The following is a 23,871-nucleotide window of genomic DNA, read 5'->3' as shown; positions in this document are numbered from 1 at the left end:
GACTTCAGAGCCTATGTTCTAAGACAGTACTTCCTAAGCGCCAACACACACAAGAATCATCTGGTGACCTTGTTCAGATGTAGATTCTGATTCAGCAGGTCGAAGTAGGGGCCTGAGATACTGCCTTTCCCACAAGCTCGGCTCCCAGGGGAGGCCCATGCTGCAAGGTCACAGACCACACTTGGGGGAGGGGCAGTTGGGCCCAGGACCCAGCACTATACAGTGGAATGGGAGCACCTCTGTTGGTCCACCTACCCTTTGTTACCTGTCCACAGAGAAAGAAGAACAAAAATTGGGAGTGAGCTGCTAGACATTTTATAACTATTTGACAGTTATTTTATATCTGCTAAATCTAGTAGCAAAAGTTAAGGCTTGTACATCATTTTATTATTTTTACTGCATTCATCTAGTAAGTTATATCAATGTTATTTTACAAAGGTGTTACACACAAAAAGTTAGAAATTGTAAACAAAACCAGGAAACAAAACAAACAGCCTGGTCCTTCCCTACAGATAATTTGAAAATCACTGCTCAACACTACTATGATGTACTGATTCCCTCATAGATGAAGAGTCAAGGACCATGGGGTGTATGTCTGTCTGTCCCACCTCAATTTCACTTCCTAGAGGTTCCATTTTCTTGTGGTTTTGAGGCAGTTCTGGTATATCGAGCCCCACATGCAGAAGAAAACTGCCATCCATAAAACCCCTCAAGTAATGTGATTTCTGTTCTGTCCCTTCCTGGTTTGGGAACCTCTGCCAAGTCACTCAGCCTTCCTGAGGCTCCTTTTCTTCATCTGTACAATAAAGCCCACCCACTGCGTGGCAACAAGGGATGAAATGCTGTAAAGCATACACAGGGCTTAGCACAACACCTGGAAAAATCACTAGCAATCAATAAAGAGCAGATACAATCATTATTAGGCAGAAAAAAAAACCTGCAAGAAATAAATTCATATCAGGCAATCATTGACTCCATCAGCATTTTGGAGAAAATGCTCCTGACACTCTGCTAGGCACTGGGAAGGCATGATGGTATGTTTCTCTCAACAAAATTGAATTAATTTCTTTTCAACTTAGAACAGTTAGTGCCCAATTTCTCACAAAAGTCGGCAACAAAAGCGAAATTTTAATCCTAACCACTAGCAAGAACAGTGCCCCAAGGCACTGCAAGATGTCTGATCATCAAACAAAAATGTAATTATTTTCATTCTGCTCCAGAAACTTAGGCAGGTAGGTGAACTAACATAGTTTAGAAAGATTTTCAATAGCAAGGAATAAAACAAGGCAGGTTTTATTTAACCTCAGTTAAGCAGAAATCCAGCTAACTAGAGATGGTCAAGGTGGAGTGTTCCTAGTTAATGGTTGTTAGGGTCTGCCTATAACTCATTTACATAATGACCCAGGAGGCAAGAGCCCCTGGGGTTTATGGACAAGGGAAAGAAAGGGGCTGAGTGCGGTATTGGTAAATGTTGGTCAAGTCCCTGACACTTTGGGGCAGGAATTTGTAAATCACTAGGTGAGGGAAATTTGCCAGGTGGGAATGGGAATCTTTCTGACTTTGCCAAAATGGCAAACTTCATGCTCCAGTTTGGTGTCGTGTTTAAGTGCCTGCAGGGATGTAGTGATTCGTTCAGTACAGCACACTGAAATCCAATTTATTTATCATAGTTGGCATGTCCCCAAAGCTTTAATGACTCAGACCCTCCCACAGTAATACATTCATTTGTCAAATTAGTCAGCGTCCCCAGGTTGTTTCTTTTTCCCCTCTCCCTGGGCTGTCCAGATACAGAAAGTTCAGGTCCCTTTCCCCAATGGGGCCATCTTCTATCAGTCTGTTACTGAAATCTATATGGGTGTGCTAAAGTCTAAGACACCAGTCTGAAACCCTTGAGCTAGATGCTCTAGTGGAAGCACGCCCCACCTAGAGGAGGAGGAAGAAGAGAAAGAAACAGTTAATGGCTGCATTTTGCCTTAGCAAGAAGCTCCTTCCTGTTGTTGTTGGTCACATCACTGGGACAAATGTGGCTGGAGCACCAGAGTCCCCTGTCCAGTGGGGCTTGCATTCAGACCCGTCTGGGTCCATATCCTGTTGGTTGGCTGATTTGACGCTTTAGGTAGTTCACTTTCCCCAGCTCTAAAATGGGTATTGGAATCATAAATGGAACCTGCCCTGTGAGGCCATGAGAAGGGTGAACCAGGTAATGATTACAAATAGTTAGCATGGTACCTGGCACAGAATGAATTCTGCTATCTCAGAGACAAGACCTCATCTTTCTCTGGTTCACAGTGAAGAGTAGCATAATATGCTACCCCAAAAGGTGTTGCTTTGGCACAAGGATTAATTTGAGTTGAAGGCAACTGAGAAGAAGCAGATATAAGAAACGCTTTCTGCCCTCCCCTTCTCTGCCTGAAGACAGACATAAATTCCCCTTGTTAAGGTGTCCCCCTTCTCCACTTCCTGTACCGTTGGAGATAAGATGACACAGGGAAAATTTCCATTAGTTTACCATTAGTTTCTCCGTATATTTGTCTTCCCACAATTTGCTTTCCATAGAACTTCAAAGCCCTTTGTCATGTCACTTCTCTACAAAATTACTGTACTTTGCTAAAATATAAAAAAGCCCAAGTTGCAACCACCTTTTTCATCTACTCATCACAGAGGGCTCCTATATATGTGTGTCATGCATACATTAATAAGCTTTTATTTGTTTTTTCTTGTTAACCTGTCATCTGCTAGTCTAATTTGAGGACTCCAGCCAATGAACCTAAGACAAAGCAAAATTATTTGCTTCCTCCCCTACAAGAGCTATGTACAGAGTGATCATAGCTTCTCCAATTTGTAAAAGCTCGGTAAACATAGCTTATATACTCAACCTTTTGGCTCAGTCTCTAAATATCCCTTGTCTGGCATCCCCAACTGCTTTTGGGACTCTTAAGACAAAGGCTTAATTCTATGCATTCATCTCCTACTGAACACCTCCTAAGCTGTTCAGTAGATGCTAGTTGGTGTGATGGAGCCCTGAGCATCCAGAAGGCAAGGATCAGATTTTGGTCCCTTTGCACAGCAAGTGAGAACGATGGATGGCATAAAGTAGGCCTTCAGTAAGGATTCCTGGAACGGGACTGGCAGACACAGCAGCTGCCATGCGCAGTGGGGCACATTCAGCCCCAGCCACAGAATCCAGGGCAGGGCTAGCCCACAGGTAAGTCCTCCCTATGTAGAGGGAGAACCCCATCCCATCCTTTCCTCCTGCAGTCTCATCAGATAACTCATCCACTCAACTGGCAATCAACCCCCAATGTCATGACCTTTAGCAAAATCCTTTCTTGATATCTTTTCTCCTTAATAGAACCTTATTGACTTCCTTTTTTTTTTTTTTTTAATTTCTCCCCCTTGACCCACTTTACTCCATCAGCTTCTTCCTGGTTCCACTTCACACCTTAGTTTTGTGAACTGAACACATACTTGAAACTCAGAATCACTTTTTTTTAAATAATTTTTTATTGTTATGTTAATCACCATACATCATTAGTTTTTGATGTAGTGTTCCATGATTCATTGTGCATAACACCCAGTGCTTCACGCAGACTGCGCCCTCTTTAATACCCATCACCAGGCTAACCCATCCCCCCACCCCCCTCCCCTCTAGAATCCTCAGTTTGTTTTTCAGAGTCCATCGTCTCTCACGGTTCGTCTCCCCCTCCGACTTACTCCCCTTCATTCTTCCCCTCCTGCTATCTTCTTCTTTTTTTTTTTTCTTAACATATATTGCATTATTTGTTTCAGAGGTACAGATCTGTGATTCAACAGTCTTGTACAATTCACAGCGCTCACCATAGCACATACCCTCCCCAATGTCTATCACCCAGCCACCCAATCCCTCCCACCCCCCACCACTCCAGCAACCCTCAGTTTGTTTCCTGAGATTAAGAATTCCTCATATCAGTGAGGTCATATGATACATGTCTTTCTCTGTTTGACTTATTTCACTCAGCATAACACCCTCCAGTTCCATCCACATCTTTGCAAATGGCAAGATCTCATTCCTTTTGATGGCTGCATAATATTCCATTGTGTATATATACCACATCTTCTTTATCCATTCATCTGTCGATGGACATCTTGGCTCTTTCCACAGTTTGGCTATTGTGGACATTGCTGCTATAAACATTGGGGTGCACGTACCCCTTCGGATCACTACATTTGTATCTTTGTGGTAAATACCCAGTAGTGCAATTGCTGGATCCTAGGGTAGCTCTATTTTCAACTGTTTGAGGATCCTCCATACTGTTTTCCAGAGTGGTTGCACCAGCTTGCATTCCCACCAACAGTGTAGGAGGGTTCCCCTTTCTCCACATCCCCACCAACATCTGTCATTTCCTGACTACTCAGAATCACTTTTTAAAGAAATGCTTCTCCTGAGCAAAACAAAATGAGAATATCAGGCTAATCCAAAGAAGGGTTTGTTTACTTAGCACATAATTGTCAAGCATCTACTGTGTGTAGGAGACTACATTGGACAATGTGGGTACAACAGTGACACATCAGTCTGACCTCCTTGAGACATGGGCAATGATGAAAGAAGCAAATACAATCACTACTGTAATAAGTGTTTCATAGGAAATAAATGGGCTGAAGAAGGGTGAGGTGGATCACAAGCTCATTAGCAAAACTCCTCTAAGGACCTGACTTAATTGGAGGCATAAATCATACAAAGGATTTAGCTTTGTGAAGAGTGGAATTCCAGAACATTCCAGGCCCAGGGAATGGACATGTCAAGGTCTGAGGTAATCACAAGCTTGGTGTGGACAGGAAACCAAGGACTGATGTGGCTGGGCCATACAGAGTGGGCAACTGGGAAACTGGGAGGACATGAGGCCAGAAGGGTGGTGAGGAGTCAGATTCAGGAATGAAGGCAAAGATGGGAGGAATGTGGAGTATGAAGACAAAGGAACTCAGCCATATTGGCTACTGTCTGGGCCAGCTGGGTGGCTGGAGGTTACCCCTACTCTGTGGCACTGTCTTGTGTCTGATTCTTGACTCCACAAATCACCAGCTGTGTTGTCATGGGTAAGATGCTTGAGGATATTGATAATAATGCCTAGCTCATAGGTGAGGCTTAGATGAGTGAATATACATAAAGCTCTTAGAATGGTGTTATTTATAATAAGCACTTCACAGATGTTAGCTGCTACTATCTTATTTGTTGATTACCACTTTCATGAATTCTTCGTCATCTGAGGTATAATCCTTAAGCTCAAAGACTCAGAAACCCAACTCTGCCAATGCATGGAAAGTGGAGGGACTTAGCCCACAGAGTCTGAGGCATAAAGCCAGGCCCCCACCTCTCTTGCTGATTGGCCAAAAGAAATATAATTATTAGGACAATTTGTACCGTTGATAAGCATGTCTTCTACGGTTCCCCAAATGCCTCTCAGGAGGTTGTTTCATTGGTAGGGAGTAGAACATGCTCAGTAATGTTAATGGCAGGTGTCCTGGCTCTGTAAAATTATCTTTTAACCCAAAGATCTAAGATCTAAGATCTTAGATCTAAGATACTACAATTTCAACACGTAATCACTTGGAAAAAATTAGTAAGATACTTTACTTTTTCGTACCATATTGCAAAATTGGTGTACATTTTACATTAACAATACATTCCATTTCAGACCAGCTACATTTCAGGTACTTAAAAGCCACATATAACTACACATAACTAGAGGCTACCATGTTGAACAGGGCAGAGCTATAATTTCTTGACGAATTTAGCTGTGTTAGCCCGGCCTCCACTTCTTAACCCCTCTGAAATTCAACTGTCTTAGGGTAGTGCCTGGCACACTACAGGCATTTAGTAAATTTTTAAAGTAATTTTCTCATCTCTAAATTAAGAATAATCCTAACGTGTGTCCAACACTGTTCTAGGAGCTAAGAATACCTCCATGAACAAAACAAGAATCCCTGGCTTCACAGAGCTTATACTCTAATTAGGAAAGGTAATAAACAAAATAATATAGAAATTAAAATGGAATCCTAAAAGGTGATAAGTGAGTTGAGTAAGTGATAGAGAAACTGAGCAGGAGAGAAGAATAAGGAGTGTGTGTGGGAGGGCACTAGGCATTTTAAACAGCATCACCAGAGAAGGCTCGCCAGGAAGCTATCATCTGAGTCAAGACTTAGCACACCATGGAGTTATTTGGTAGTAAACTGTTCCAGGCAGAGGGAACAGCAAATGTGAAGGCTATGAGAGAGAAGCATGGCCACCATTGGGGAAGGAACAGCAAGGGGCCAGTGTGTCTGGAGATGTGAATGAGGGGGTGTCAGAGAGGTAATGTGGAAGACGGGCCAGGGCTTTAGGGGCCATTTTAGGGATTTGGGCCCTTCCCCAACCGAGAGGGAGAGCCTCAGGAGGGCTTTGAGCAAAGCAGTGACCTGGCTTGGCCTATAGTCTCATGGGATTGCTAGGGGCTGCTGGGTTATGAACAGACTATAGTGGGGTAAGTACCCCATGGGGTTCCCTTGGCTTGGGGAAAACAGATAGAAATTGACCAACCAGATTTGTTGAGACTTATGCCCCAAATCCTGGGTGGGTGGTCCCCCTAATCTGTCCTGCAGAAAGCCATGCTGAACAAATGCGGTCTTCCTCCCTCATGTCAGCTCTCTTTCCCTGGAAGCATGAAGAACGCCCAAGGAAAGAAAAGAAGGTTGGGTTTGCTGTGCTGAAGCTTTTCTCATTATTGACAGCCCTGTCTCCTCTCTAAATATCTCATCCTCCCCTTTTTTGCACAAGAAGTGCAAAATAAGATTCTTAGAATTTAGACTTTTTTTGAAATCTCTACATTTGGATTTGCAGATATGCCAATATTTGGATTTATAGAGCTGTAATTTAAGCCAGTCTCTCCCCTGGAACCACTTGGTGAAATGCATCTTTCATGAGGCTCCTGCAGGAGCCCAGCTACAAGCTCAGACTCCCGGGCACAAATCAAACTCTCCGGTTCAACATCAACAGTGTGTTGTCAGGGGCCTCCCGCAATAGCAAGGATCTGGAAGGGACAGGCATCAGTGTTTTCCCACTGGTAAGCCCTCTTCTAGAAAAGGATTAAAAGTCTCCTCACAGGTTAGCCACAGGACGAATGGATGGAAAGCTAATGGTTTTGTGTGGGCGTTAGAGCCCCAGACCCCTTCTCGGGCGTCTCCTCTCCGTGCCTACCCACAGGGCAGCCTAGCTCTGGCCCGGCCTGCTTGAGACAGCCTGCTCTGGTTATCTGCGGGGAAAAAGCAAGTCAAATACCGAAGCCAAGGAAAGGGATGCCACTCAGCAGCCTCTATGATTCCTTCCTTAATCTGAAGGTCAAGGAATAATTCAGTTAAAGTGCAAAACTCTTTATGCAGGTTTTAAAGCCCAAGACAGCCAGGTTGAGAGGGTGGGGAGGGCAGCTGCAGGCCACCAGCTCTCAGAGGGGAGAGAGGCCCAGTCCTCACCTCCTGTGAAGCTTCCAATTAAAAAAAGAGACAGAAAAAAGAATACATGCCCCAAACAGGTTATTTGTTGTCTTTTTTACCCGATGGCCCTGCTTATGCAGTTGCTGCTATGTATGTAACCTCACCTGGAGATGGGGGCCCTTTGTGACAGGGAGTCTGGACTAAAACACCTGACTCACCTTGCTCCCCATCTCCTATCCCTGCTCCATCCCTGGCAACACTCCAGGGAGAGCAATGACCAGGATGGGGAAGCACCCACGTAGGGCAGCCAACTGTCCCAGTTGGCCTAGGACATGCTAAAATCAGGATAGTCCCGAGCAAACCAGGACAAGTTGGTCACTCTAATCCAGCAGACACACCAGCCCCCTGGTCCTCGGACTGGCCAACGTCTGCAGGAACATATATGCTGGTGTCCCTGAGGCTGCTTGATGCAGCAGGAAAAGTAGGCTTGGAACCAGCCAGATTTGGATTTGAATCCAGCTCCTCCCACTTACAGTCAGCAAGATTCCTATCCCTAGGCCTTTGGGTGCTTATCTGGGGAATGTAAAAACAGGATCAGTATGGAAATTTCGTAAGACCATGCCCACAACAAATGGCTCTGCCTTTTCCTCCTCATATTAAAATCATCATCTGGCTCTTACACCCGCTGTGTGAATAATGCCTGGCATCTCCACAGGCTTTAGGGTTTGTAGGATGCTTCCATGTAAGCTGTCTCATTGGAGGATTCGCAAGTGAGACAAGGAGTATCATCAGCCCCACTTTAGAGACTGGGGAAGGGGACGAAATGGAGAAGAGAGGCTCCAAGGTCATGCACCTGGCAAACAGGACACCAGCCCGCATCACCTGCTCCCATTCTGCTATGGCTCACCTCCTATGGTTTCAACAAAACCCCCAACAGCGGGGAACAGGCACAGGTAAGTCTGGGAGTTTCCCAGTATAAGGAGGTGTGGAGGAACCTGTTTTCCAGCAAATTCACTCACTATCTGCTGCCACCGGGAGCCTGGGGCCCAACCCCGGGGAACAGGCAGAGTTCCAGATTGCCTAATCAGATAATTCTGCCCTCGTGCTCTGGTTTTGTACATTCTTGGAGTGAGCCATTTGAACGACTACACCTGCAGAGTCAGGGCCAGTGCCTTGTCAGGTAGAAATATCAATTCTCGATTATTCCCCACTGCTTTGGACAGGAAGAATGTGAGAGTGACTAACTGGCATTCAACACAGCTTGTTTTTATTGAGTGTCTCCTCCAAGGAGGTGTGTGGGATGTGACACTTGGGTCACAGCCTGGCTGAGGGGATGAAGCGACAGTGTGGCCGAGAATCCCAATCGAGGGAACATGTCTCCAGTGAGCGGCTGCCCTTGGGGATGGTGCCTTCACGGGCTTCTTCCTTTGTCCGCCAGGCTCCATTTGTGCGGAATGCCTTCCTTCCCACAGCCTGGCCTTCTACCGGACCTGCTTCCTCTCCCATCCCTTCCAGTCCATTTTCCAAGGGCAGCCAGCTTGAGGACCTTCAAACCTCAAAGCTTCCTACCTTTTAAGTAGAGACAAACACAGTCTTTAAGATTTGGCAAATACTTGAGTTTTGCTGCTCTTACTGGGCTCCAGAGTTAAAGCCAAGAACACAGTAGACAAAATCCTTTCTCTTACAGCATTTATATGTTGATAGGAGGAGGCAAGTAGCAAATAAGTCGATGAAGTCAAAGGGACCTGTGAGATCGCCCCACTTGTCAGCTGAGAGAAGTCACCTGGCCTCTCTAAACTTAACAGAATAATAGAATCAAGAGCTCACTGTTAGTTGTCATTATTAATCTAGAGTTGTGTCACCCTCAGGAGTCCAACACTCCTGATGGCAGGCATTTTGGAATTCACTTGCGTCCACATGCCTTGAAACTTCCCCTAGGGACCCTCTACTTCCCCTTCCTTCGGGACATGTCATGCTGTCCTAAGAAGTCTACTTATTCTCTGTCTCTTCCACTACACTGAGCCCCATGGGGACATGAATACCTATAAAACCTAGCATGCTGCCTACTGAATTTGTAGAATGAATGTGCGGTGGATGAGACAAGTAGGTACCTAGTACGTCTTCAAGAAATAGGTTTTGAATCAAGCTCTTTCAAGAAAAGACATTTTAAATACATGAATTAAAGAATAATACCAGATGGTATAGGATCAAGTGCTGAATTATATATAATCAAGTGATACAATGTGTTATAGAACTTGAATGGCAGAGATGGCCAACACAGAGGTTCCCCAGGCCAGCCAAGGAACTGGGGTAGTTGAGGTGGGTAGGATGGGATGGGGGCCAGCTGGAGAGTACACCTCATCTCCAAGGCAATGATCGCTTAGTTCTAGCTTTTTGTCGCCATCATGGAATGTGGGCCTGATGGGCTCACATAGCTAGCTTTTTCAAGTAAAGTTGGAAATCTAAACATGAGATTTCTCAAGTCTCCAAATTGTTGACAGCTAATTTAACTTTAAATTCATTAAACAATAATTTGAGATGAGCAAAGAATGTTTGAGAGCACTTATATAGCCTCTGACCGAGAGCCCCGGGTGACCGGATGGAGGTTGGGCCCTAATCAGGAATCAATGGAAGAAGCTACACAGGAGGCAGGCTATCAATATGGCCAAGAATTCTGCTAAAGCCTCCATCAAGCACTTATTGAGCACTTACTAACTACCAAGCATTGGGATATAAAAATGACTCAGAACCTGTTTCCTCTAAGACTTTCTATGTGCTTAATTCAAGAAATGTTGTTGAGCCACGATCACCACATACCTGAACACAGCTCCTCAAGACAAGGAGACAGGCACCTAGATAGACAACTAGGTGTTGCTTCCTACTCATTAGATCTTTGTCCCAGAGTGCTGGAAGCAAACTGTCCTACCTCTGTGTCCTTCTATGCATTCTCCCATCCCCAGCCAACCTACCCAGTACCAGCTGGGGCAAAGTGGCCTACCGCTGCTGACCCTAGCAGAGGCTTCTCAGGCTAACTAAGACATGGGATGACTCGCCATTGCCTCTGTAAGCCTAACTCGTCCCTGTGAAATGGGTACCTCCATGAGCTCACATGGTGATGACACAAAGCATTCAGGGAACAGCAACACCTCAGAGCACGTGCCTGAGGCTGTGTAGAAAATATTTTAATTTAATCTGCACAGCAGGCACACAAAAGTCTCTTTTTGGCCTAACTTATACTGTGATCTTGGACTTGCTGAAGGACTAACTTCCATCACAGCCATGCCAATATTGATTGTTCGGGCTCAAAAGTACCTAAGTAGATTGATTTTTTTTTTTTTTCTCTCTCTCAAACTAAAAAGGATTGCAGTAGTGTTAGTATATTCCTGTTTCAACTGGTTGGTATGCATACTGAATAAATAATAGTGTTACCTGGAAAAATTTAGGTAAAAGAAACAGTGATGGAAAACAGGGTGGAAGAGGTCTTAAGTTGCATTCTTGATTCCACTACGAATCAGTCTGGTGTTCCACTGAGTGCCTAAGCTTGTCTATTAACAGCACTCCACCCCCACTCCAATCTATTATTTTTTTAAAAGAAAAAGAACAGTTTGGTAACCTGCATCTTAGGTAGGGAATAAAACAAAAGGAAAAACAAAACACACACGCAAATACAAAAAAACAAAAAACAAAAAGCAAAATCAGCATGGGGGGAGCAAGTGTCTCCTTGAGGTGGAGGTTAATAGGCAATACTCCTCTCCTGTCACTTCCTTCTGTAAGTCAGCAAGAAGGAAATACATCCACCAGGGGCCTCTGCTCATTTGTTCTTCATTTAAGGACAATTAGACAATTCCTACATCCCCTATCCCCAAGGAAAACAACGAGAGAGCAAATGCTTTCTCTAACTACCGGATGACCTGGTAACTCTCGAAATAACAGAAGTTATGAAATCTACTTTGTGCTAACTTCCAGGGACATGCAATAAAATAGAGCGCAGGGCTTGGAAGCAAGCCAGAACTAAGTCTTCGTTCTGTTTTATAAGTGTTTCCTTTCTGTGAACTTTTTTTCCAACCGTGAAGTTTCACAGCATTCATCCTAGAAATAAACTGAAAAGCTTCCTGAGCTGTCCCAGTAAAAAATTCTTTTCTGTGACCCTTGGCAAGAAATACATTCTAGGAAAGAAAAGAAGAGGCAAACGTCTGTTTACTACCTAATGACTATTCCTTTCTCTCCAGGTCTCCGGGCGAGAAGAGGCGAAGGGGAAACACAACACCAAAACTCTTATTCCCTCTCTCATCTCTACACTGGCAGGTGGCGTACGCCTTCCAATTTCTCTTTAAAGCCGTCAGCTCGGAAAAATACGAAGTGAGCAAGCAGCGAAGACCCCCACATCAAGCCCTTGCTCTAAGAAGGCAAGCGGGATTCCCAGTGGTCGACGGAGACATCAGCGTTCAGGGTATCAGCCAGCCCTCGGGTTGATGACTTACCAGCTGGATTTAAACCCGCTCCGACGCGGGGGCGTGGCTTGGGCGGAGCCCCGTGGCCCGGGTGGGCGGGGCGGGGGCGGGGATCCCGGAGGCTCTGAGCCGTGTGGGAAAGACCTGGGCTCCGGGAGCAAGCGTCTGTCTCTTTAAATGCTAGGGGCTGCGCTCCCGCCCGGGGAGCCCGGAGCCGGATCTACAATCCCGTCCCTCCCGCTCCGGCGCTTGTTGCTCGCCGGGTCCGAGCCGGAGCTGCCGCCGCCGGGCAGCAAGGCTGCTTCCTTCTCCGCCTTCTCGAGCCCCACCTCCCCCGAGAGCAGGCTGAGGGGGAGCCGCAGCCCCAGCAGGAGGGAGGGCTGCGGTGTAAACAGGCATTGCTCCCCACCTTCAAGTATTGGGGCGCTACGTAGCCGCGGGGGCAAGACATGCGTTGCTCCCCCCTGCCCAGCCTCGCTGCCACCGGCGCCTGGAGAGGAGCGATTGCGGATCCCACACCTGCAAACTCACCTTAGAAGTCTCAAGGTGCGGCGGGGGGCAGGGAGGGCCAATTCCCTATTCCCCAAGGCCTCCACCTCTCAGTGGGTGAGTTTTCGCAGGTAACCCGAACCTAAGGGCGGGCGAGCGCGCGGGGGAGGGGCGGGCGAGACGGGAGGGGAAAGCGCCGCAGGTGAGCCAGGTAGGGTGGCTCACCTGCGCGGGCCAAGCTGCGGGATCCTCGCCGGTTTCCCCGAGGTTGGAGGCTTGGGGGCCGTCTCAGGGGCTAAGTTAGGGCCCTGGGGTAAAAGAAGGGTTAAGAAAAGGGGGGTTGGAGTAAAGTTTCTCTTCTTTACCTCCTGCCTGGGCTTGGCAGGTAGGGCGCCGGCGGAAGCGGTTGGAGCTGCTGATGCAATGGGCGTTTGCCCGGGCGAGGTGAAGTGCTGGGGGCGGGGTAGAGCTAGAGTTGCCCAGACTCCTGCGACCGTGACCCTAGAGGTGGAGATAGGAGCTATCCCCGTAAAATGGCTCCAGGTGCTCTGCCCCCAGCCCTTCCTCCTCCTCCTAAGAAATTGTCCTTTTCATGGAAGGGCTCCTACATGGCTTTCTTGCTTTCCTCTCCGAACAGGTGGTGTCCGCCCCTGTCCGGGGACCCGTGCCAATGACCCTAGTGGTGGTTTCGCTTTCTCCCCTCTCGGCTGTGTGAACGTGTATCCGCAGCGTGATGGGTAACCAGGTGGAGAAACTGACCCACCTAAGTTATAAGGAAGTTCCCACGGCCGACCCGACCGGCGTTGACCGGGACGACGGGCCCCGCATCGGGGTCTCCTACATCTTCTCCAACGACGACGAGGACGTGGAGCCGCAGCCGCCGCCCCAGGGGCCGGATGGTGGCGGCGGCGACGGCTTGCCGGACGGCGGGGACGGGCCGCCACTGCCGCCGCCGCAGCCCTACGACCCGCGGCTGCACGAGGTGGAGTGTTCCGTGTTCTACCGCGACGAGTGCATATACCAGAAGAGCTTCGCGCCGGGCTCCGCGGCGCTGAGCACCTACACGCCCGAGAACCTGCTCAACAAGTGCAGGCCTGGCGACCTGGTGGAGTTTGTGTCGCAGGCGCAGTACCCGCACTGGGCTGTATACGTGGGCAACTTCCAGGTGGTGCACTTGCACCGGCTGGAGGTGAGCAACAGCTTCCTGACGGACGCGAGCCAGGGCCGGCGCGGCCGCGTGGTGAACGACCTGTACCGCTACAAACCGCTGAGCCCGGGCGCCGTGGTGCGCAACGCGCTGGCACACGTGGGCGCCAAGGAGCGCGAGCTGAGCTGGCGCAACTCGGAGAGCTTCGCCGCCTGGTGCCGCTACGGCAAGCGCGAGTTCAAGATTGGCGGCGAGCTGCGCATCGGCAAACAGCCCTACCGGCTGCAGATCCAGCTCTCGGCGCAGCGCAGCCACACGCTCGAGTTCCAGAGCCTGGAGGACCTGATCATGGAGAAGCGGCGCAACGACCAGATCGGGCGCGCGGCGGTGCTGCAGGAGCTCGCCACGCACCTGCATCCCGCCGAGCCGGACGAGGGCGACAGCTACTCGGCGCGGACTACGCCGCCTCCCGGGCGCCCCCCTGCGCCGGCCCGGGAGGAGGAGGCCCGCCAGGCGGCGGTGCACTGAGGGGCCCTCTGAGTGCGGAGTCTTGAGAGGGAGCTTTCGCAGCAGCCGCCGCCGCCCCCTCCCTTCTCTCACTCCCTCCTCCAGCACCTTCCGGGCCCCATCTGGGCTCCAGGGCCATTTGGAAAAAAGGAGAGTTGGCGAAATGGCGCAGCCAGCTGTGGCTTGAGCTTGTTATTCTTGGACGGAGGAGGAAGAGGGAGCAGGTAGGAGCACTTTGGCCGAGGGCGCTTCCTGCCCTCCCGTTGGATCAGTCTTCCTTTCCGAGGTGGGCCAAATGGTGGACTTGCTTGATACTTAATCCTTGCTGGCCCTGGGTCCAAAATCGACCCTTTTACGCACTCGGGGGTGGAGGAAAGTTCAGAGTACCAGTGCCTGCCATTGCGCCCTTCCTGCTTCCCCTCCTTCCCTGGGCTTGCGGGGTGCCCTGTACTGAGGCCTGAGAGGATTTGTGGGGGCGCCCTGCCAGCACCGAGAGCCGCAGATCTGCTACCCCCACCCGCGAGGGGTGTATGTGGGAGTGTGGGCTATGGGAAGCCGGGTGATTTACTTTGGGGGATTCCTTGAGTTTAAGGCTGGAGAGACCAGGCCCAGGTCTGGGAGCAGCAGACCACAACCAAGCAGCCCCCTGTGAAGTATAATAAATAGTTGGGTAAACTTGGGCTACACAACAAAGACTTTGCTATCGCCCCCTGCCCACCCCCACCGCCAAGTAATTCATCTTCTGGAGCTGACTTCTAGGAGAGTCTCCTGCTCTAGCCACCACTTCCCAGGTTCCGAGTAAATCATTGTCACAGGCCAGCTAGGGGAGGGATTCAATTATGATTCTGTCTTGCCGCCTTTGTTTCTAGCCTGCTTTTGTAGGCACTTGGAGCCGCGTTGTTATCAAAGGAAGGAAGCCCTCTGTGTCTCTGATCTAATTAAAACTGCTTGGCTGTGTTCATCTGCAGGTCACACGGGGTTCGCGGGTGCCACCCCCGCCATAAAGTATCCACTACAGAAACAGTCAAATGGGGTTGCCCTGGCAGAAATTAGTTAATTTCCCACTGATCACCTAACCCCCTTCCTGAACAGTGAAGGCAACCTTTTGTAAACTGTAAGGCTTCGGTGGTGGACCTGGGATTTTTTTTTTTTTTTTTTTTTTTTTTTTTTTTTTTGCCTCCTCACTGCCCCATCCCCCTCACTCACTTTTGTTCTGCCGGTGATAAAATCTTAGGCTTGCGGTCTATTCATGATAAGGTGTTTTGCTAGCCACACCTGATGCAATTTAATCAAGATGCAAAGTCTTGTTATATCGCAGCCGTGTCTTTGTTCCTTGGAGAACGCCCCCTCCCCCCTTTCAGTGCGATTTTGCAATTAAGAGGGGTGACAGCCATCACAAATTAAATGCCACCTGGTGTAGTCAGCACCGAATCTGGTGACAGTCCTAGGGCACAGGTTGGTGGTTGTGAGATGTGTCGGCAGCAGGCTGGCCTGTACTCTTGGGATCGGCCGCTGATCCTGTTTGCTGTACTGTGGGGCTTCTAGAAATTTTTACAGCCCATCTCTTGTATTCACGTGAGCACTTGGATGATGTGTGCCCTCGATTTCACAGTGTTGTTTTGCTGTAGATTGGCACTGCTAACGCCGTCTCAAAAGTCGCATGAAGTTTTCCTTTCTCTTGGGTGTCATTTTAGATGACACTGAACAAGTCCGTTTGTGAACAAATTCTTAGAGTTGGAATGGAATCCTATATGAGTGTCGTATATTAAGCTGTGGCCATCCTTGGGCCTTCTCCCTGGGGGTTTCTAACTCATGCAACAAGACTTGAAGGATTTCCTTGTATACTTTTTTCAAACTTGGAAGTTGATGCCATAATTTTTCAAAGCCTAGACCGTCGTAGCACCTCAGTATGAAATAATTTAATTTTAGGGGCATTTGCTGTGTTCCCTGTTCTCACAAGGATCACCAAGCAGGTTCTATCCCTTTGCTACAGAGGAACCACACTCAGCCATAGTCTGGGACTTTGGGGAGATGTCAGTCACCTGTGGGAAGTGTAGATCTAGTTTTCATGTGTAGTTCTCAGCTTCGTGTTTATATTCTCTTGTTCATGGAAAAGCCAAGCAAGGTAAAAGATATTTAGGAGAGCCTCAAGTATCTAACAGATAATGGGTTTTTGTTTTGTTTTGTTTTGTTTTTATGCTTAACATGGTAGTTGAAAGACCAGTGTGCAGACAGCAAGAGTGGAGAAGAACAGAACAGCACTGTCTAGCAGCTCTGGGCTGGCTGGCTAGCCAGCTAGCTTTTCTGCTCCCCTATCTCTGTGGGCCTCCTTTGCCCTCAGTTAGAAAGTGAATGTCATTGGTCCCACGGAGGTAGGTGCACCAGTGACTGTTGTTACAAAGGAACTGCTTTTTGTGGGAAGTCTCCACCTGAAGGAAGAACTCAGAAAATCCACACCAATAGTAGTAGTCTGCCTCTAGACAAGAGGTTTTTGAAAATGAACTAGAAGAGAAAATCCATCCACTCCAGAGACTTTTCCCATGTCATGCAAGCATTTTTACTGGCTACCAGAGGTATGAAGCATGTAATACGAAGAATGATTCCATTGGAAGTTTTCTTAGGGCTCTGTGAGGCTCTAAAGCAACAACCAACCACTGCAGGCTCCAAGAAAGGAGCATCTGTCCACGCAGCTCTTTCCTCAAGGTGGCAGTGTTGTGGATAAGTGAGTTTGCAATGTCCAGGCTATGGCTACATCTGGCACTTTAAAAATATATATATATATTTAATAATTTTTTGTTTCTCCTTGGGAATAAGACTTTAGAACTATTTTGTACTGTGAATTATGTATGTTCTTTGAAAGAAATATTGATTCTAACGTTCTTCAGAAGCTGTGGCAGGGATAAGCGGAACCCCAGACTGGAACACATACTAAAAGTAATGAAAACAAATTCTATTTTCTTATTTGAGCAAATATTTTATTGAGACTGCTTATGTATGTCAAAGGAGCCCACAACATCAGCTACACAACTTTTTGTATCGAAAGAACTCTTGGTTTTTGTAGCTTTTATTCCACATGTAATTTAAAATGACTTTATAGCACTAAAATGCCTATAGCAGAAGACTTGACACCAGACCTTTAAGGAAATTTTTAGTTTTTATGAAAAGTTACACATCAGTGGTTCAACTTCTCGTGTCTTCGGTGCTTCTGGCCCTAAGAACACCACTAGACAACACAACAACCACATGGAAACATATTTTTGGAAGCAAAACTTTAATTTTATATGACATATGCTATGGAGAGTGAAGAAAAATTACTGACTACTTGTTTTCTATTTTTTTTCTTAACAAAATGGAATCCACTGTGTTGAAGACTCTTGATATCATGTGATTGTCTAACCATTTTTTAAAAAAATACATTAGAATAAAATCTACGATCATGGTCAACAAATGGTTTTGTTTGGAAAGTTACATTTTATTTGTGAAAAAAAAATTTTTTTTTAAATCATGGTAACTACAAACTTGACTGTTTATTCAAATTTTCACTATGTTTTGTTAGCTATAATTCTTGTGAACCCTGGAGAATTACATTAACTAACACAGTAAATTCTATGTATATTTTATTTCCTAGTGAATTGTGTAAACTGTATTTTTGTTGAAGAATGTATGTTAAATCAATGTTATGTTCTCATACCACTTCTTGAGAAGGAGGTTCTGATTTGAAATTGTATCATTTCCTTCAAAATGAAGGGCAGTGTTTAGTTAAATAAAAGATTGATGACATCTTTTGAACCACTTCCTCTCCACCGTCTTATTAAAATAAAATCTGTCGTCCTTTTGGAAAACGCTATAAGAGTTTCCAATAAACCATCTATTAGTGTTAACTGAATTTATATTTTTTTCCACTTGTATACATCTTTCTGCTGTATGTGGTTCAAAAATCAAGCTGCAGTTTTTCTGAGAATATTGGTGTGTCTCATCTTTACATTGCTCAGTAAACATTTTGATGAATTCATTTAGTGACAAAGCCCTCCCTGCATTTGCTCTGCGAGAATTAATCACCCATTGCTCCTAGGCTCTCAGTGTTCCTGAAAAATGTCTCATAAACATAAATTTTCAGTGCACATTGATTTTCAGAATCAATACAAACATTGCTGATCACCACACTCCCATATTGGAATCTACACTGGGGCATTTTGGTATTAAGATCAGTTGCATCTTGGGTGATTGAGTTTCAGACAAAGGGAATGCACTCACTGGGTAATTGAATTACAGAAAACGGACAAATGTGACCACATGGCACTGTTGGCATAATAAGGGATGCAGATGCCAGCAGTCGGTAGAAGAGCAGATGTGGCATCTGGGACTGGTGTGTGGGAGGCCCCCAGCACTCCTTTGGCTAGCATCTGAAGCCACTGTGCCAGTCCTGTGGGGTTCAAAAGCCTGGGCGTTGTCAACGGGCTCTTAGGGATATGAAGAACCGCGAATGCTGAAGGTGATAGGGAGCTCAGCAGCAGGGAGGCCGTTTATCCCTAGAGTGGGAGTCCTTAATTTATCATGGTTCTCCTTGCACAAGAAAGTAAAGGGAGGGGAGCCTTCTACAGAATGTGCCTTTATTCTTGGTTGATCTTGGTGTAGGCTGCTCTTCCCATTTCTTCTTTGTGGACCGAGCTTGCTTAATGTAGGAAAATGACATGTTTGGAAGCATTTAAAAAGACTTCCAAAATGAACAGACCCGGAATACATGCAGAAGGGCTTTTATTTCCTTTTACTGAATTAACTGGGGGAACTGCTTATTGAACAAATATAGCCATTTTATCTGCAGAGTAGATGCAAGAATGATTGGTGTGCGTTTGTAATCACAACAAGATACCGCTAGGTATTAATGAAAGGGCCAGAGGATGCTGAACTCCAGCCTAGGTACTGGAACACAGAGATAACAATCTCCCTGCTCCAGAGTTTGTTTCTCAGGGGAAATCAATTTTACTCCTGTGTATACGACAGATTATAATAAAGGTGGCCCTGTAAAGTGCTGATGGTTGGTAGGTCTTCAAATAAAGCAGGTGGGTGTAGATTTAATTGGAGTACTCCCACTAGAGAATTCAGACCAAAATTCTGAAGGTACAGATGGTGGCAAACAGGATGTAACTAATATAACTAATATTCACGAAGTACTTAACTGGGAGACTCCGAAATTCTCAGTGCCTAACATACAAAGATAAACCAGATCCATAGTTTCTGTGTTCAGTGTCACTTCGTCTCAAGGTGCTGTCATCTCTATGGTTTGAAGAGGGTGGGGCAGCAGTGGTTTTAGGATAGATGGAACAGGGGGAGCAAATGGGTGACCCCGTCCTTCCCTCTCCCAGAACTCCATTGCCAGCCAGGTTATGATGTAGAGTGTGAATTCAGGCCTTTGCCTGATACGACTGAGACGAGTGGCACAGGTCAGCCTGTACGTGAGATAATGTAAACCAAGTGCATCATGGAGCACTTAGGTGTGCTGTGAGCGCCATATTGGCCCTGCCACAAATGGCATGTCTACAAATATGATATATGACCTTGAGCAAGTCCCTTTACCAACTAGGAGCCTGGATCTACATTTCTGTGTGTGGAGTCCCCAACTCTAGCGGGAGTCCCCGACAAGATTCCAAGCGCAACTTTATCCTTTGAGATGGTTCTAGAAGTTGATAGTTGCTATACTTAATTATAACCAATTAATACTAATTAGTACTTCGTCCTTGCCTGTAACCCTAAACCTCATTCATGTAAAAAATTAATATGTAGAAAAATTAACATGTAAATGCAAAGAAATAAGGATTATACGCAAAAAAATTTTTTTGAACTGGCAAATTTTGTCATAATCTTTAATATTAGAAACCAAATCTGGGCCATGGATGAGGAAAAAGGTGGTGATAAGAGTAAATTAATCTGTATCTCCTTTGGACATGGTATTTTCTCTGGAAAAAGTATTTCGTTGTCTTTTGTTGTTGTTCTGTTTTTAATTGTTTAATTTTGCTCTTCAAACACTGATATTCTTTTCTTTTCTTTCTTTCGTCTTTTTTTTTTTTTTTTTTGCATACTAGGGTACATTTCTCTTTGCTACCTGACTACACTGTTGGCCAATACATCAAAGCCCATGGAGAGAATTCTCTTGTATCTCAATGGATATGTGTGATTTATTCTATTTTATTCTAATGGGATCTGTTTCTTTATATATTTCAGCAAGAGCAAGGTTGTTCATAAAGCCATAAAGCATCAAACGGTGGCAGTTCTTTGTGCTGACATCTATTTTAGTACTTAAAAAAAAAGAGTAATAGACTTTATTTTTTAGAGCAGTTTTAGGTTCACAGCAAAATTGAATGGACAGCACAGAGTTCCCACATACCCCCTCTCCCAACCACACAGCCTCCCCCAGGGTCAGCGTGCATTGTCACGGTGGCACGTTGTTACACTGGATGAACCAACACTGACACAGCATTATCAACCATAGCTACATTAGGTTTCACTCTTTGTGTTGTGCCTTCTATCCTTTTGAAAAATGTATCCACCATTATAGTATCACAGCATAGTTGTACACAAGACACATCTCCTTCATTTCTTTCACTCCCAAGCGAGGAATTGGACTACTTTCAGCTGCTCTTATCAAAACTTAAGAGGCACTTCTCTGCACAGGGCCCTTCTGTTTTCTTTGCCATTCCGAACGGTGTGTCTGGCTAGAATTGCATTCATTCATTCTTTAAGTATGTATTGACGTCCATCAGGCAATGTGCTACCCACTGGGGCTAGAAAGAAGAATACCGTGTGGTCCCTGTGCTCCAGCGGCCCACCCACATTCTGCTGAGCAAGACAGACAGGCACACAGTAAGTGCAAGCCTTTGATGAAGTTGTGTTGATGGAGAACTGGCAGGCTCCAGGCATTATTTAGCACCGGTGAGGGCTGGACATGTTGGCAGCTAACCCCGTGCGCTGGGGATGGGGAAGGGTCCAGAATAGCCTTCCCAGGCAAAGTTAAGCAGATAGGAGGAGGTCTTACCAGAGGAAGATTCTAACATAATCCTGCTTCCAACTCATCAACCCTTTATTTTGGGAGCAAAACACATCTGTCTCTGTATGTGGCTGGGAGGGAGGGGGGACATGAGAACAACTACTATAAATTGCTTAGTAATTCCTTTTTTTCTTCCTCGTAGTGCTAATACAGATCTCAGCCAACTAGGGCACATTATCGAAAACTCCAAAAGGATGATTTCACTGCATTAAAAGTGTTCTGTTCTCTTTAGCACCATCATCCAGCTGACTTCAGGCATAGCCAAGCAGCTCCAATACAGTTGGGACTGAGGCTGCTTCCTCTGTGTTTGAGGGACCCAAGAGGCACTGTGGGAAGCATTGCCTGGCATGGGAGTGAGGCCTGGATTGTCAGCCCCGCACCACCATTCCTGTGCCACTCAGCCAGATGCCCTTGCCTCGCTTGGGAGGCCACAGTGTGTTCATCTGTAAAGTGGGAAGGATGTGTCACCCACCAGGCGAGGTTTTGGAGTTGGTGATATACACAAATCACTCAGAAGTAGTCCTGGCGGGAAGTTTTATGCTCAGGGATCGGTTGCTCTCACTAGCCATTTTCTCTTTCCCACTTTTGCCCTGTGTTCATGACGCACCCAAATCTCACAGGTGAATTGCAGACTGGAGCAGGTTATAAGCCAAAGAAACTTAAGATGGTCAGAGATGATGCAACGTTTGGTTTTGTAATGGTTAAAACTCTCTGGCTCCAGGTGTTTGGAGAAAAATCATAAATATATATGCACACACACACACACACACACACACACACAAGACAAGTGCATCATTTCATCTGAATCTTTAGTTTCTCCCCAACCTGACAACCTAGGAGGTAAAGCTCAGGCATTGATATCATCCTATCATCTTAAAGCTGTAACTGTTTTATTACCGCCTGGTTAGTGCCTCTCTCTGCCTGCCCTTTCAGCCTATGAACGTTTTTTATTAATATAATTTTATTACTTTTTCTTACAGTTAAAAAATAATATGTGCTTAAAAGAAGTTCAAATACCAATGTGTATAAAGTAAAAGAAAGGACATTTTCCATTGCCTTCTTTCACCTTGTTCCACCTGTAACCAAGGGTTATCAGTATTAGGTGTGCTGTGTGTTCCTTCTAGATTTTTTTCTATGAACATTCAGACGTGCTCAGCTGCATGTATTTTTCCCAGTGTTTTTAAATTAGATCATGCTACCCATATTACTGTGACACTCCTTTTTTTTACTCATTGATAAATATAAACCTTCTTCATATTATTACAGAAAGTGTCTAGAACATTCTTTTTAAATAGCTGTTTAGTATTTCATAGTAAAAAGCTTCTGTATATTTATGCATTTTTTTCATTGATGCTCATTTCAACTATATCCATTTTTTCCTAATTATAAACGATACCACATTTTTGTTATACCTCTTCTTGGCATGTATGAGAGTATTTCTGAAGAAAATATAATCATCGAAGTGAAATTTCTGGATTAAAGATTATGCAAAATTTAGAGGGTTTTTTTTTATTTTTAATTTTTTTTGAGGGGGTGGGGTAAAGAGGGCAGAGGGAGAGAGAGAATCTTAAGCAGGGTCCACGCCCAGTGCAGAACCCCATGCAGAGCTCAGTCTCACGACCCTGAGATCATGACCTGAGCCAAAATCAAGAGTCGGACGCTTAACAGACTGAGCCACGCAGGCACCCCAGCAAAATTTAGATTTTGATAGGAACGGCTGTGTGACCCTGTATAAAAGATTGTGCCAATTATGGTAAAGCTGTTTGAAAATATTTGTTTACTTATAGGTGAAAAATAGTACATTGTTGTTTGAGTTTCTATGGGAGTTTTATTTTTTACCACCTGAGCTAGTCTCATTGGTATCTCCAAGAACTCAAATCAGTGGTTTATAGTTTTATTCTATTCCAAGCATTCTAATTCTCTCCAAAGCACTTGGTTATTGGGCCAGTCTGGGGAATTCTAAAGTCCAATCTGTGAACTTGAGCAAACAGTGGAAAGGTATCCAAAATTATCCTTCTTTTAAAAATGTTAATCAGAGTGTGTGATATGCTGGTTTACTCCCTTTAGTGGCTTCCAGTGGTGCTTAGAATGAGATCTAAGTTCTTTACCATGGCCTCTTGGCCTGTACAATCTGGCCTCTGCTTATGCAGCCAACTTCATTTCTTATCACTCCCTCTTACAACTATAGTCCCGCCTCACAGGCCTATATTTTTTCCCCTAAACACACCAAGGTTTCTCCTTCTTGCTTAGAGCAGCATTTTCAGACACTCTGACTACTGACCTACAATAAGAAATGAACTGTGTATCACAACTAAATGCGTACATATATGTATGTGTGTGTATATATGTGAATATACATTGATATCTGAAACTAAATTTTACCAAACAATTCCTAACTGCACTGGGATGCCATGTAGCAAGATGATGCAGAATCATGGCCCCCCCAAAGTTGTCTGCACTTTAATGTTTTCTGACCAGTCAAAATCCCAACATTGATGATTTACTGGTAAGGGAAGAAAATATCCAGAGCCTCATAGTTTTACCACTTAACAGTTAACTTTGCACAAACCTTTCATTTTAATGCCCATGACCTCCTTAGCCTTTCCTTTGGAAATGCCCATGTTCACCACGTGTTTGCAGCTTCCACAGCCCCCGGCTAGGCATGAGGGGGAGATATGAATTGTGTTCAGAGGTATATATAATGCTTCAATAGTCTTGTTGGAAGAATCAGAATCAAAAATCAGAAGATACTTGAAAGCAATAAAGATAGAATGAGACATTCAATGTTGAGA

General features: G+C 45.6%; 1 protein-coding gene across 5 annotated transcripts in view; it reads left to right on the top strand.

The window, feature by feature from the left end:
- Positions 1-12,039: 12,039 nt before the first annotated feature.
- The window catches only part of LRATD2 (LRAT domain containing 2), a 62,674-nt gene continuing 50,842 nt past the window's right edge, over positions 12,040-23,871 (top strand). For 2 of the 5 annotated variants that reach the window (XR_003515605.1, XR_003515607.1), the window contains exons 1-2: positions 12,040-12,500; positions 13,021-14,261. Coding sequence is in view for 3 of the 5 variants with exons in the window: in XM_027569330.2 (XP_027425131.1) it covers positions 13,117-14,058 (942 nt within the window). In the remaining 2 variants the exon portion in view is untranslated. Of the gene's footprint in view, positions 12,515-13,020; positions 17,830-23,871 lie in introns of those variants that run through there. The other 3 variants (XM_027569330.2, XM_027569312.2, XM_027569321.2) reach the window with 3 other exon arrangements.

Source organism: Zalophus californianus, chromosome 4 (assembly GCF_009762305.2).
Source record: "Zalophus californianus isolate mZalCal1 chromosome 4, mZalCal1.pri.v2, whole genome shotgun sequence".
Taxonomy (NCBI): domain Eukaryota; kingdom Metazoa; phylum Chordata; class Mammalia; order Carnivora; family Otariidae; genus Zalophus; species Zalophus californianus.
This window is presented reverse-complemented; position numbering and strand designations above follow the sequence as displayed.